At 40.7% G+C, this 13,284-nt stretch overlaps 1 protein-coding gene across 2 annotated transcripts; it reads left to right on the top strand.

Annotated features, from left to right (window-relative positions):
- The first annotated feature begins 1,509 nt into the window (after positions 1-1,509).
- On the top strand, positions 1,510-11,676 carry mmaa (metabolism of cobalamin associated A). Of its 2 annotated transcripts, none has more exons than XM_084340900.1 (7): positions 1,510-1,594; positions 1,921-2,350; positions 3,220-3,342; positions 3,599-3,769; positions 5,263-5,348; positions 6,625-6,774; positions 10,542-11,676. In XM_084340900.1, exons 2-7 carry the CDS (start codon positions 1,921-1,923, stop codon positions 10,824-10,826), a joined length of 1,245 nt encoding a protein of 414 aa, XP_084197026.1. In that variant the 5' UTR covers positions 1,510-1,594; the 3' UTR covers positions 10,827-11,676. The 2 variants fall into 2 exon arrangements, with proteins under 2 accessions (XP_084197026.1, XP_084197025.1); XM_084340899.1 differs by having other exon boundaries at positions 1,534-1,587.
- The last annotated feature ends 1,608 nt before the right edge of the window (positions 11,677-13,284 follow it).

The raw sequence follows: 13,284 nt of genomic DNA, 5'->3' as shown, positions 1-13,284 counted from the left end.
TTGCAGGAAAGTGCATGAAATCGTGTGTGTCCTTTGTTTTATGGGGGAACATTGTGACAGTGCTGGAAAAGTTACAGCAATCTTCCAGGAAGCTCCCCTGGAAATCACTGACTTATGTGTATGTGTGCGTGCAGGAGTTAGATTCGACTGCACATGACGTGGGTGGTTTGGTTGCACAGTGGTTAGTACTGTTGCCTCCCAAGAGTTTGCATGTTTCTCTCAAATTCCACAGACAAGCACCTCAGGTGGACTCGACTCTGAATGTCTGATGATGTATAGTATTAGTGAGTCTTCGATAAGGGTTGTGATGTACTTTAAATCCATCTTTTATTTTATTTTATGTATTCCAAACTCTGTTTTCATAAAATGCATTTCAATGGATGTTGATTTGGTGCATTTTTCCAGCATTTTTGCTGTCTTGAGTTAGAATAACTCACATTTCCATTGCTAAACAATATGAAGGCCCACAATTTTCTTATTATTTTACTGTCTTAATGTCCCATCAAATATAAGTTCTTGGTTATAACACTTGTTGCAGTAGCTTTGACAAGTCTCACCGCTTTACTAAATGTTTGCCCAAAACTTTGTCTGTAATGTACTTAATTAGTCCAAGGGATACACAAATTTCAATAATTGATAATTAAATCTTTTTACCAATGAGATGATGAGGATAAGCAGATGTTTGTGATTAGGAATCTACATTTTAATACAAACACAAACTGTATATTCTATTTTCATAATTGTCCAGTGATGAGTTTACTCAAGTACTGTGCTGATGTAGGTGCACTTTACTTGATTATTTCCATTTTCTGCTCCTTTATACTTCCACTCCACTACATTTATTTCATAATTTTAGTTGCATGCTGCATCAGAGTCAAAGACCTGCGTGTACATGCATGCAAATATATGCATTATTTTCTTTTTTACTTTTGATACTTCAGCACATTTATGCCAGAGAATTACTCATTCTCAGATACTTTGAAACTTTTACTCAAGCACTATTTTTCTGGGTGACTTTCATGTTTACCAAAGTTGTATTTTATCAAAATATCTTTACTTTTACTTAAGTACATTTTACAACACTGTGACTGTGTTGTAAAAGGCCAAAAGTGCTCTGCAGCTCACAGGGACACCAAATGGCGCATAAGAGGTGCTTGGTTAAATTGTTTGATAAAGAAAGATGCATTAGCTGCAGTACAATTTGGAGTCCACAGCCATGGACCTTTTACTATTGCTTAATGTTGTGTTTCATGGTTTTCAGGAAGGGAAACGTTTAGGTTCATGTGGGGATGTGAAAATTAACCTCTGCTGCCATCTGCTGGCTAGAGTAGGCTACTGTCATTACGTTGTCATCTTTACTTAATACTTTTCGAAAACGAGTTAAAACGTTTCACATTTGTTTTGAATGGAAAAACGATGCTTTACGTAAATTTTAGTGGTATTTTTATTCTTATTTTAAATATATGTTTATGTATAAATGAATCGCCGGAAGTATTTGTCGGGGGCGGGGACGTACGTCACCGGAAACCGGAAGAGGATGAATGAAACAACCGTTGTCATGTAACCTGTAACACCTCTATGCAGCTGGTACGAGGTCAGCCTGAATTCCTGTTTCAAACTTAATTTGAGTTTTTGCATGAAGCGTTTGTTAGCTGTGTTTCTGACAACTGTACTAACACTCGCAGGACGGACGAACGACGTCTGACGCAACGTTAGCTCAATGTCCAGCGGAAGATAACCAACAGTTTAGTAACTTTGGTGTAATGGAAGTTATCTAACCGTGTCACAGCTAGCTTGTTTCAACATGAGATACAAACAGGATCATGTGCAGCCTTTCGGTTACTATAATAACATTGTAGCTATAATGAGGTTAAATATTAAGCACCGGCTGAGTGTTTTTCACCCTGTCTCTCCTCCTAGATGCCACACATTCATCATAAAATGCGACAGCTTGGCTTCTCCCTCCTCCGCCACATCTCTTGCCTTCCCTCCTCACTGACTGTCCCCTCAGTCACCCGGTCATGCTGCCTCCACCGAGGGGTCCTCACCGGTTCCCAGCCCTGCCACCAGAGCCCTACCCCGGGTCACAGCTGCCAGCACAGGCGGGGTGTGAGCACAGCCCTCGGGCAGCACATACAGGACCTGAGTGCTCCTGAGCAGAGACTGTTGGATAAACTGTACGAAGGGCTGATCGGAGGTCAGCGAGCCTCTCTGGCCGAGTCCATCACTTTGGTGGAGACCCAGCATCCGAGGAAAAAGGAGCTGGCCCAGGTGCTGCTGCAGAGGGTGCTGGCCTACAGGAGGGAGCAGGAGAGTCAAAATGGAGGGAAGCCGGTGGCCTTCAGAGTAGGTGAGTGGTCTGAGTTTGAGTGGCTGAAGGTTTTTTGCATTTGTATGATTTAATGCAATCATTACATTTGATCTGACACAGGTTCTACATTTAGGGAGATGACAATGTTCATTTTTTGTTGACATTCTCACAGTAGCCCCAGGTTCAGTGTGTGTCAGTTTGTTTTTTAGTAATCTGATTAAACAAATCTTAATTTAGAAATGTGCATTTGTGTGCAGAATATAAACTAAGATTAATAATTTCTTTAAGAAGGTTTTGACATGTAACCCCTCTACAGGAAAGAGCCACAGCAATGTACAACTCGTGATATAGAGCTTGGATTTATCAGTGTCCTTCATGTGTCCTCAACATAGAAACACAGGCTTCTCCTGAATAGTTTTACAGATGCGTTCGCTCAAAAATGAAAACTCGGTCATTATCCACTCACCCTGATGCTTGATGAGGATTCTGCAAAGGGTGACCACACAGTAGAGTTTAACAATTGGTTATTGGCTACTGCATTTTGAAATGCACCTTGACAGCCGCAGTTGACTCCTTCCCTCAAGTTTTTACAAACACAGGCTTGTTTCTTCGACTTTTGACCAAAGAACCAAATACACCACATATTTTCATCTGAAGCTGTTGCTGTTGTTAAAATCATTCTCCATGTCCATGTACAAAACAACATGCAGTCAGTGAGCGCAGTGCACTGAACATGACTTTTACATGCAGATGCTCTCTAAACCTTGTCAGTCCAATGACGAGCTGCTTCTTGTGTGGTCATCAGTGTTAGTTTCAATAGTAGTTTCAAACTCACACTGCTCCTCCTCTTCTTCTCCACCAAGAAGGTGTCATTTGTTGCTGATTTGATCTCTTTGTTGATTTCTCAGGTCTGTCCGGTCCTCCAGGAGCAGGGAAGTCATCTTTCATCGAGGTGGTGGGCAAGATGTTGACGGCACGTGGACATAAAGTTTCAGTGCTGGCTGTTGACCCGTCCTCCTGCACTACAGGAGGTAACATCAGAGATCATACTAGTACTGATGAAGAGTTGGTATTGGGTGGTTTACAATGCACAGTAGTTATGAGTGGCAAATTGTAGTGAGATCTATAAATATGTATATTTTTCAGGTTCAGTAATTACAATAGTTTATGTATGTTTTGATGTATTAATAAGGCTTCAACTATAGTATTTGAAGAATCGACAGCAGCAATCCTCCACTAAATTTTATTAACTTTATTCTACAAATTGCCTCATCCATCTCGTTGCAGGGTCTCTGCTGGGTGATAAGACTCGTATGACTGAACTCTCCAGGGACATGAATGCTTTTATCAGGCCATCGCCGGCCTCAGGAACACTCGGTGGAGTCACTAGAACAACTAATGAGGCCATTGTTCTCTGTGAGGGCGCTGGATATGACATTGTCCTTGTAGAGACCGTAGGTAAGACACTGTGATGTCAAAGTTAATTTTCACTCCAGCTTTAATAATATTTTTTATCCCTAGAAGACAGATGTCTTTGAAGTCATAATCTTGGTTTCACCATGTTAGCTGGTTTTCCCTTTTGTAATATACATTGTTTTATATACAAAGTGTACTTTTTGGGATATTTTCTTGTCCTCTAGCTCTCCATCATTTCAAACTGGGGCAAATAATTTCACGATATCTTTAGGCTAAATTGTGAGACACAATATGTATAATTTCCAGGACTGGCAGAAGAATCCAACATGACAGCATTTTGACCAAATACCTCACACACAAATTCACAGTAGTATACCCTACATATGATGTCAAGGCTCTGTGTAACATCAACGTTTCAGAAGAGCGTCTGTTCTTAATAAAATAGATTAAAGTTGTTTTACCCGCTTTCTGCATGTATTACAAGCATGAATTTGACTCATCATGACTAATGCTTTGTTGCTGTACTCGAATACGACAACCATTGGCTGCTAATAATCTTCTCTGTCATTATTAAACATCAATATAGCCAATCTCACAGCACAGCTGTTGACTTCTGTTCAACATATTATGAGCTGCAATCAAATTTCATACTTGTTCAGTTGTCTGGCAGAAGTAAGCAGATGTTAAATAATAATATGACCCAAAATCACAGTGATGCCGATTCGCACAAGACTAATGTAATCACAGGAGCTCTGCGTTTTGGGAACCGTGGCAGATAATTTGCAGTGGAACTTTACAAATAAACGGATTAAAATCAGACGATCTCAAAATGATTGCAAATTACTGGAGGTCCCCAGGTAATACTAGTCTTGAGTTGATAGGGCTGAAGTGGGTAAAGGAAAGTATTAGACAAAAGTAGAACAGTCTGGTAAGTTCAGAAAATGACATCACTTTAATGTAATGAAGCCTTTTAAACCAGGAAAGAACAACAACTGCCGTAGCATGATTTAGCTATATCCAAAATCGAAGACAATATGTAGTCTCATATCACAATATAATTCTATAATAGTGGTATAATGCCCAGCCCTATATTAAACCTTTATTTTCAATTAGTTATTTCTTTATAAACAGAAAAATGGCAACTTAGCACAGTGCCACGTGTCCTTTATCCTTTCCTATTTATGTTCATCAGTGCGGCTGAGTATTGATACAGAATGTTTCGATAACAATGTCAGAATGACCTAATAAGCCCAATGTCACAAATGCGTCAATGTCCAGTGCTGTTTTACCTTACTATGTTAAAATAACATTGCAAAGTTAAAGAGAGTATAAAGTTAAAGTACAAAATTTTATTCAGAAGTCAGGAAATATCTGATCAAAGAATTGGAAATTAAGATAAACTATCTCTGCGAATATTCGTTTTAACATTTTGTACCTTTTGGTACTCAGTGCTTTACGTTGCTGTTACAGTACACATCATATTTTGTCCTATTTTCGGTCAGTGGTGACGGTGAAAATCTGTGTTTTGTTCACAGGTGTGGGCCAGTCAGAGTTTGCAGTGGCTGACATGGTTGACATGTTTGTGCTGCTGATTCCACCAGCAGGGGGCGACGAACTTCAGGTCAGTAAAAAAAAAACCCATCAATGTCAGACGTTATTTCAAGTGCCGCTAACTGGAAGAAAGAGAATATCAAATGTGTTCGGTTGAATAGTGCTGAAGGTTATGAAGCTGGTTCTGATAGTTGTATTAAAACAGTTCACTGAATATTATTCTTCACTGCTGTTGTCTGCAGACTGCCCTGGCATGTGTCTTGTGTATTCAGTAACCTTGGAGCAATACATTAAACAAACTTAAGACAAGGTTGTTTATTTTTGAGCATTCATCTTTTTCAGTTAAAGTTTTAGTAGAAGTCTTAAAATAGTTTTTGTTTTCTTATTTTATGTAAACATAAGTATGTCAGTCAGTTTATTTATAAGCTAAATTAATGATTTAATTAGCCTCACTCATTAGGATTAATATGGTGATTATTGTGGGACATTAAGCAGCTCGACTGACATTTGTTTCCATTATTGTAATTATGTCTTAATTGAAACACATTGCCACAGAAACATAAAAATTCAACGAACATATAAACGGTAAACATATGTTATTCAGATGAGTACAATATTCCCAACGGCTCAGGCAGTTTAAAGTGTTTAAACTGGCAGTAGACGACTTTTTTTGGTGTAACTTATCATTCTGAAGTAAATACTGAAAAAATGACCCCATCCACATTTTGATTTGTTCGCCGACTTAGCTTTTCGTCTTTTTACCGACCACTCAAAATGCTTTACAGCACAAGTCAGCATTATCCATCTCACACACCGATGATTATGCCTTTGAGCAAATTCAGGGTTCAGTGTCTTGCTCAAAGACACTCACACAGGCAGACTGCATTGGTCGGGGACCTTCCGATCAGAAGATATTGCTCTTGCTCCTGAACCACGGCTGCTCCTTTTCTCCATCATATGACTGAAGTTGAGCAAAAATGACATCTTTGTCAAATAAAGGCAAAACAACAATGACAGCCACTCCAGCCTTGGGTACCCAGCTGGTTACAGACACCTGAACTAAACCTGCACCTCAACAGGTGAAAGGCACTTTTTTCTAACGGCAAATAAGCTCAACTGCTTTCCAGGTTTTGGATCAGTCAGAAGTGGACATCAGTGAGGGACAGACAGCAGATTAAGAAAAAAAAATCTAAACTGGCAGCTGACCACAGTGAATCCATCCATCACTCTGTACACAGATCCCAGTGCAGATTAGGTGTCTAGACATCAGATTTATTTACAGTGTTTTGAGAAGTTAATGGACCCCCCCCCCCTCCCCCCCTTTTAATGCCAAAATCTCTGTCCAGGGTATCAAGAGGGGCATCATTGAGCGGGCCGACTTGGTGGTGGTGACGAAGTCGGATGGAGACCTGTTGGTGCCAGCCAGGAGGATCCAGGCTGAGTACACCAGTGCACTCAAGCTGCTCAGGAGACAGTCCAAGTCCTGGAATCCCAAGGTGTGTGTGTGTGTGTGTGTGTGTGTGTGTGTGTGTGTGTGTGTGTGTGTGTGTGTGTGTGTGTGTGTGTGTGTGTGGTGAGGGAGGGAGGGAGGGAGGGAGGGAGCCAAAAACAGACTGATTTAGCATTTAAAAAAATCAAAAAGGATAAGTGACAAGTGTTCACCGTTTGACCCACTGTGCGGCCGCAGCAGAAGTAATACTGCTCTGTAGACCCAACAAGCCATCACACTGAGAGGTCAGCTGACCCAGACGAGAGAGGGAGGGGGAGGATGATGATGATGATGGTGATGATGATGGGGATGATGTCACAGCATCATGCTTTCAGTACTGCAGTGTCTCACTCCTCCCCGCATGTCCCAGCTCGCCCGCCTGCGTTCCTGGCCTGTCCCTTTGTTTTCCCGGCCCAATGCAGCATCTGCCCACCGGGCAAGCTGCCAGGAAACACCCCCACCCCCTGCCCCTCCTCACCCCCCACTCCCACCCTCCCACTCCCCACTCCTGCTGCTCTGAATACTCTGCTGCTGTGTCATGCATTTCGCTGATTAGAAGCCTGCACACTCGACATAAAAGCTTGATAGGCTGCTCTTCATCGTCTCCTCTCTGTATGTTTCTTTACCTTTGCTGACTTGCTCTCTTTTGTGTCTGTCTGTTTGGCCCACCAAAATCTATAATTTAGTCACTCCCTTTCTCTTGTCTTCATCAGTCTGCCTTCTACGGTCTACCTTTTCTGAGCATGAAAGCTTAAAACATGAATGGCATGAATGCTACCTTGATTTCTAACATAAATAAGTGAGCCCTAATGATCCAGACTCCAGACTGACTTGGAATGAAAGTTTTTTTTGGATCCCAGTATCACAAAGCATGTCTCAAAGTGCTGTACACAGAATAAAAACCACATTAGCAAGCGCACAAAGATATCTTAGAAGTGAGATAACTTGCATACAAAGTAGTACATATACATAACCATGCACACTTAGACTGAGTAAAGTTGGACAACTGTAGTTTGGTATTTAGGTCAGACTAAGTGAGTTTGAAGGCGGATGTGAAAAGGTGTGTTTTAAGGCTGCAACTAACAATTATTTTCTCATTTGATTGATTTTTTTTGTAATATGAAATGTCAGAAAATTGTTTAAAAAAATACCCATGAATTATTCCAAGAGCCGTTGAGACATCTTCGCATGCCTTGTTGTCCAAAATCAAAAGAAACATTCAGCTGACGACGGCATCAAACAGAAGAGCAGCAAATCTTCACATTAAAGAAGCTGGAACCAGAGAGTGTTTGGACTTTTTTCTTTAAAATGACTTAAAAGATTTATTAATTATCAAAATAGATGTCAATCGACTGGCCGACTAATTACCCATGCAACAAGTTAACCATAAGTATAGGTTGTAGTCTGTGTTAGTGGTGCTTCCTTAAAGGGGCACTCCACCTATACTATATAATGTACTCAGTTTACTCATCACATTAAATACAGCTAAAAACAGTTGGACTTCAGTGTCTTCAGTGACACTGGATGAAATTACGTAAATGAAATCTCATCTCAAGATCTGTTTATTCTCAAATCTTCGTGTCTTTAAGTATTTGATTATTTTATTTAGATATTTAATTCATATCTTTAACTCCTATCTTCTTTTTGCAACTTCAAAGCACTTTAAAAAAAAAAAAAAAAAAACCCATTTTGAAAAGTGTTATGAAAACTTACTTATCAAAGTTTGAGCTTGGAGACTGCGTAGAGTCAGCAAGATATTTGAAAGCTGTTTAGAAGGCACGGAGGATCTTGGATTATGGGATTATTAGTGGGATAAGTGTAGGATCTGGTGCCTTTGAAGCTCAATCTGTCTCTTGCCACTCCTATATTAAAAAAAAGTGCAATGCTAAATTGTTAAAGCAGCCCTGTGTTGTCTGTTTAGTCAAGTTACAGCTTTCATAAAAGGTATATTTATCAAGAGAAAGTAGTTTCACTAAAAACTCTTCACAGTGATGTAGATTACCCAGAAAAGAGGAGACATTGTCTCTGGAAGAACATTTTATTTTAATTAACTTCTTTAATTGCTGTGGGCACAACTAACAAACCTACAGCCGACTCCATTCTTCTAGGGTGGAGGCAGAAATCTCAGACAAATACGGCCTCTTAAAACACGGCATCTGTATGACTAGACACCAGGAGCGGTGTGTTTTCTTTTTTTCTTGTTTCGTTCTGAACTGGCCCTCGGATAATTAGCAGAACGTGCAGTACGGTTAGTCTCACAAAGTTTGATTTCCTGTTTTTGCATCAGACTCAAATCCGATCCCTGTAAAATGATTAACTTAATGATGTAATTAGAGGATTCATAATTGGCTGTTGATCACAGGCCTCCAGTATTTATCAGGCTTGTCACATTCAACCTCGCCGATTGCCAGTTGATGTCAAATTATCTCCAAATGATACATGTAATTTCATTACACTTTAGCAGTCTGGAGATTGTTGAGCATTTGTGGGGATCAACACCGAGGTCTCTCGTCTCTCCTCCAGACTCTCCTTTCATATTCACAGGACAGAAGGTTAACTTTTATATAAGCAGTTTAATCGGCCCTAAATGTATGTATGGTCTACTCGCTGATGGCCTCGTTTGCGTATGTAGGTCATATAGAGGCATCAGCGTTAAATTGAGAAGGTTTCAACTCCTTGTAGTATGTTGAAGGAAATTCATTACAGCACTCCTAACAATCTTGAATAAACTATGTCATCAAAACAGGACTAAAAATACTATGACAATGGAAAAGTACATATCTGCGTAGATTTCTTCATACTTTCTTTCTCCATTTTTGCCTTTATTGGACAGCTTACAGTACAGACAAACAGGAAACAAGGGGAGGAATAAAATGGTTTAACTGGCAACAACAGTTTTTGGCTGTAATCAAAAGTTGTAGTTATCTCTATCAGCCATTTGGCTACCAGGACAACTTGAATGAATGTCCTGACTTTTTTTGTATTCATTAATCTGAGGCACTTTCAGTTCTGTGTCAGCTTTGATTTTGAACGTTGCCCTGAATTTCATCATGTGCTCTTGAATCTGTAGCAAGCCCTGACAAGAGACGTGGAGTCACTCGTACTTAAAACATAAGTGACATTTATCCCCAGGTTTCATGTGGGAACAAGGTGTTATGAGGAGGCAAATACTCACACGTCTTGTGAAGTGACATGACAGCTTCTCAGAGGATGGAAGTGCATCACTAAAAACATCTTAAACCTCGAAAAAAGCTTGCACCTTTTTAATTCTGTCTTTGTCGTGAGAAAACTAAACTGTTTGGTTTCGCAGTGTAGAAAGAAAAAATAGTTTTTTTTGGTTAAAAATAAAAACATAACTGAGACTTTACATCGTTTATTGGTTGATACAAAACACACATAAATCAAGAATGACATTTTAAAAATCAATGAAAATGCGTCGGAGTTAGCTTAAGTGCTAATTTGTACCCGTAGGCTCAATACAACTTAATAACGGACTTAATAAATAAAAACACTACTATACCATCAAACGAGATTTAAAACACTTATTGACGATTTTTTGTTAACCTACAACACTGTCAGATCATACATATATGCTTTTTTAATGTTTTTCTTACAAGTCTTCAAGTAGTGGGACAATACAATCGCCTCCGATAGCCTCCTCCTAAAACTTTACATACAAGATAAATCCAATCCATATCATAAATCCAGAGTACCACCGTGTTGCTTTAAATTCACTCCTGCATCCTGCACCTCTCTCTCCAACTCCCTCCTCAGGTGGTGCGTGCCTCCTCACACACCAGTGAGGGCATCCCGGAGGTCTGGGCCAAGATGGAGTCATACCGGGACACCATGCTAGCCAGCGGTGAATTCCAGGGCCGGCGGAGGGCCCAGCAGAAGGTTTGGATGTGGAGCTTGATCCAAGAGAGCGTCCTCCTTCATTTTCAGAATCACCCCAGTGTCAGAGACGCTCTACCCCACCTCGAGGAGAGGGTCACCAAAGGAGCCACCTCCCCAGGCCTGGCTGCTGACCTGCTTCTCAAAGCCTTCTCATCATCATAGTGAACAATGGGGGTTGCTCAGTAGGAGAAGGATGGATGCCTCGTGGCTGATCAGGGCCACTCAGTGCCAATGAAAGCCAGCACAGCGTGAGAATATGTGCTCTTGACTCTGTGGTTTGCACAAAAAGAAGCTGTCATGCTCTTTTTAGACTTGATTTGAAATTTAAAACACCTAAGACAGAAGTCAGCCCTCCACAGCTTCTGCATGCTTAAATCCTAATCAGGGAAGAGCTGAGGAAGCTGACAGTGGCTGCTTCTTGCCTTTAAGCTTCAAGAAACATCCATATTTGTGGACAGTGGACGGCAAAATAAAACATTTCAATCATGTTTTACTGTGCTGTGAGATATGTGACGTTACACTGCCAATGGTCTGTGTTTCTACAGCAGATACTAGATATTCTTCTTGAGCAAGAACACTACAGACCTCGATGAAATGTTTAAATAGGATTGGTATAAATATATTTGGGAGAGGGTTTGCACAATAATTACTTTTATACCATAGATACTGTCATGACCAATACTTTAGTGGAAGTGTGATCTGTGATGAGCTGTTTTATCTGACATTCTTGCCCCCCCTCCTCATACAGTGATCAGTAATACACACTGTTCGTCGCTTTGGTTGGCAGCGATCCGTTTTGGTATCGAGTGCCGAAACAGACGTAATTCACTCAACAATTTACGATAATTTCACACTGACGTAATTCAACTCAAATATGATTGATTGATTGATTGACTGTCAATTTCCCATCTACAAAATCTACATAGAAATAGATGAATTGCTGTGCACTTGACTTTTTTTTTCAAGTTTTTCAAAACATGGTTCAAATAAATTGTTTTGGAATACATTTCAATTTAATTGCATTGTTGTATATTTTGCTCTTTTGATAGCAATCATGCAACCGTATACATAATACCACCAGCAGCAACAATAATAATGATGATAATAATAATAGAATTCATGCACAAAGAGCTCTGGTGTCGGTGTTGGCAGATATCCAAAAATTCTGGTAACCGAAACTGAAAAAGAAGTTGAATTGTGCAACTCTATTTGTAACCCAGAAAGAAGAGCGTGATGAAGAGATCAGGCCGAGAGAAATGGGATTTGTTATGATCACTTCTTCCTCGTGTTGAACTGCCGTGGACATTGCTTTGATAACAAACACCAATTTTCTTCGGGAAAAGAAACTGGACCTTCAAAATATGTTTTATTCACTATTTTTTTTCCCCCTGTGTTGAATATTATATGAAAAGAATGATGTGAATCTTAAATGGATAAATGAATAACATTAAATCTGTCAGTACAGCTGGCCAAGCTCTCTCCTCTCCTCGTGTTTGCTCGCGCTATGAAAAAAAGGGGCGAGTGATTAATGTTACCTCTACGAATATTAGTCCTGAGATTTGTCAAAGATGTAATGAAATTTTTCTGCACTCTGGAGCCAGAAATGTCAGTGCTAGGTATCCTCTGAACGAGTCGGCTGCACAGTAACTTCTAATTCAGGCACGATTTAATATTGTTAGAATTCCCTTCATAATGCGCTGCACTCCTGGACACCACCAGAGAACTACAGACAAAGAGGAGAAGTCACACACTCATAACTCTGAAGCAACTTTATTAATTTAAACAGACACGCTGCTTCATTCAGGGTGAAGCAGCTCCAGACTACAGTGTCACTGACACATGCTTGTATCATCTATACAAGGGAATATATCCCAGTATAAGCTTAAAATATCATTGCGACTCTGGGTGACAAATAATCATTTAGTCTATACAATCGACCGACGGCTCAGTACCCCCCATAAATTGCGTTTATGATGATATTAAACAGAGACGCAACAAATCCTTGCGTAGAAGCTGGAACCCCCCGTGGGTGTGAGTTTCTTCAGCCACTAGAGGTCTCCCAAATTCCACTCAGCCCTGGATTCATTATCTTAATGACTGGGCCCTCAGTGCCAACCACCCTCCCCTTCATAACGCCCCCGCCTCCTGCCCTCCATCCATTCTTCATCGAGGTTGCCTAGGGTGCCAGGTCACTCAGAGGTGAGGACATCAGCAGCTGCCACTCTCCTGGAGCACAGGCTGTACTGTAGTCCTCGCCCTTAGTGCCAAACCCTCTTTGACTATTCTCAATCCTCGCTGAAAAACAGAAAGTAGCAATGCTGAGCGAGTACAGTACAGAGCACAGGAGCAGGAGGGTTGAGTGTGCGACTGTGCGCCTTTCAACCTCAACCCTCTCTTTGTAAATAGCCACGGGTGGAAAAAATGAGGTGGATTCAATACTAATCCACGCTTGTCCTTTGCTGGTGTGCTCTGGAAAATACGGCGCCTGAGCCCCCCGACCGCTGGACGCTCTCCCAGGTCGCTGCTCGTTTGCTCCCGCCTGCGTACAAGAGGAAGAATGCCCCTTGAATGCAGATGGATTCATTAGGTCTGAGTAACACCCTTCTCCTCCATCATGCTG

The sequence above is a fragment of the Pagrus pagrus genome (genome assembly GCF_965226575.1).
Source record: "Pagrus pagrus genome assembly, chromosome: 2".
Classification (NCBI taxonomy): Eukaryota; Metazoa; Chordata; class Actinopteri; order Spariformes; family Sparidae; genus Pagrus; species Pagrus pagrus.
Note: the sequence above shows the minus strand (reverse complement) of the source record. Positions and strands in the feature narration are given on the sequence as shown.

Bases quoted from the DNA above. Each gene is read 5' to 3' on its own strand.
- mmaa (XM_084340899.1), top strand. The intron at 2,351-3,219 runs GTGAGTGGTCTG...TTGATTTCTCAG, and splicing joins GCCGGTGGCCTTCAGAGTAG to GTCTGTCCGGTCCTCCAGGA. The intron at 3,770-5,262 runs GTAAGACACTGT...TTTTGTTCACAG, and splicing joins TGTCCTTGTAGAGACCGTAG to GTGTGGGCCAGTCAGAGTTT.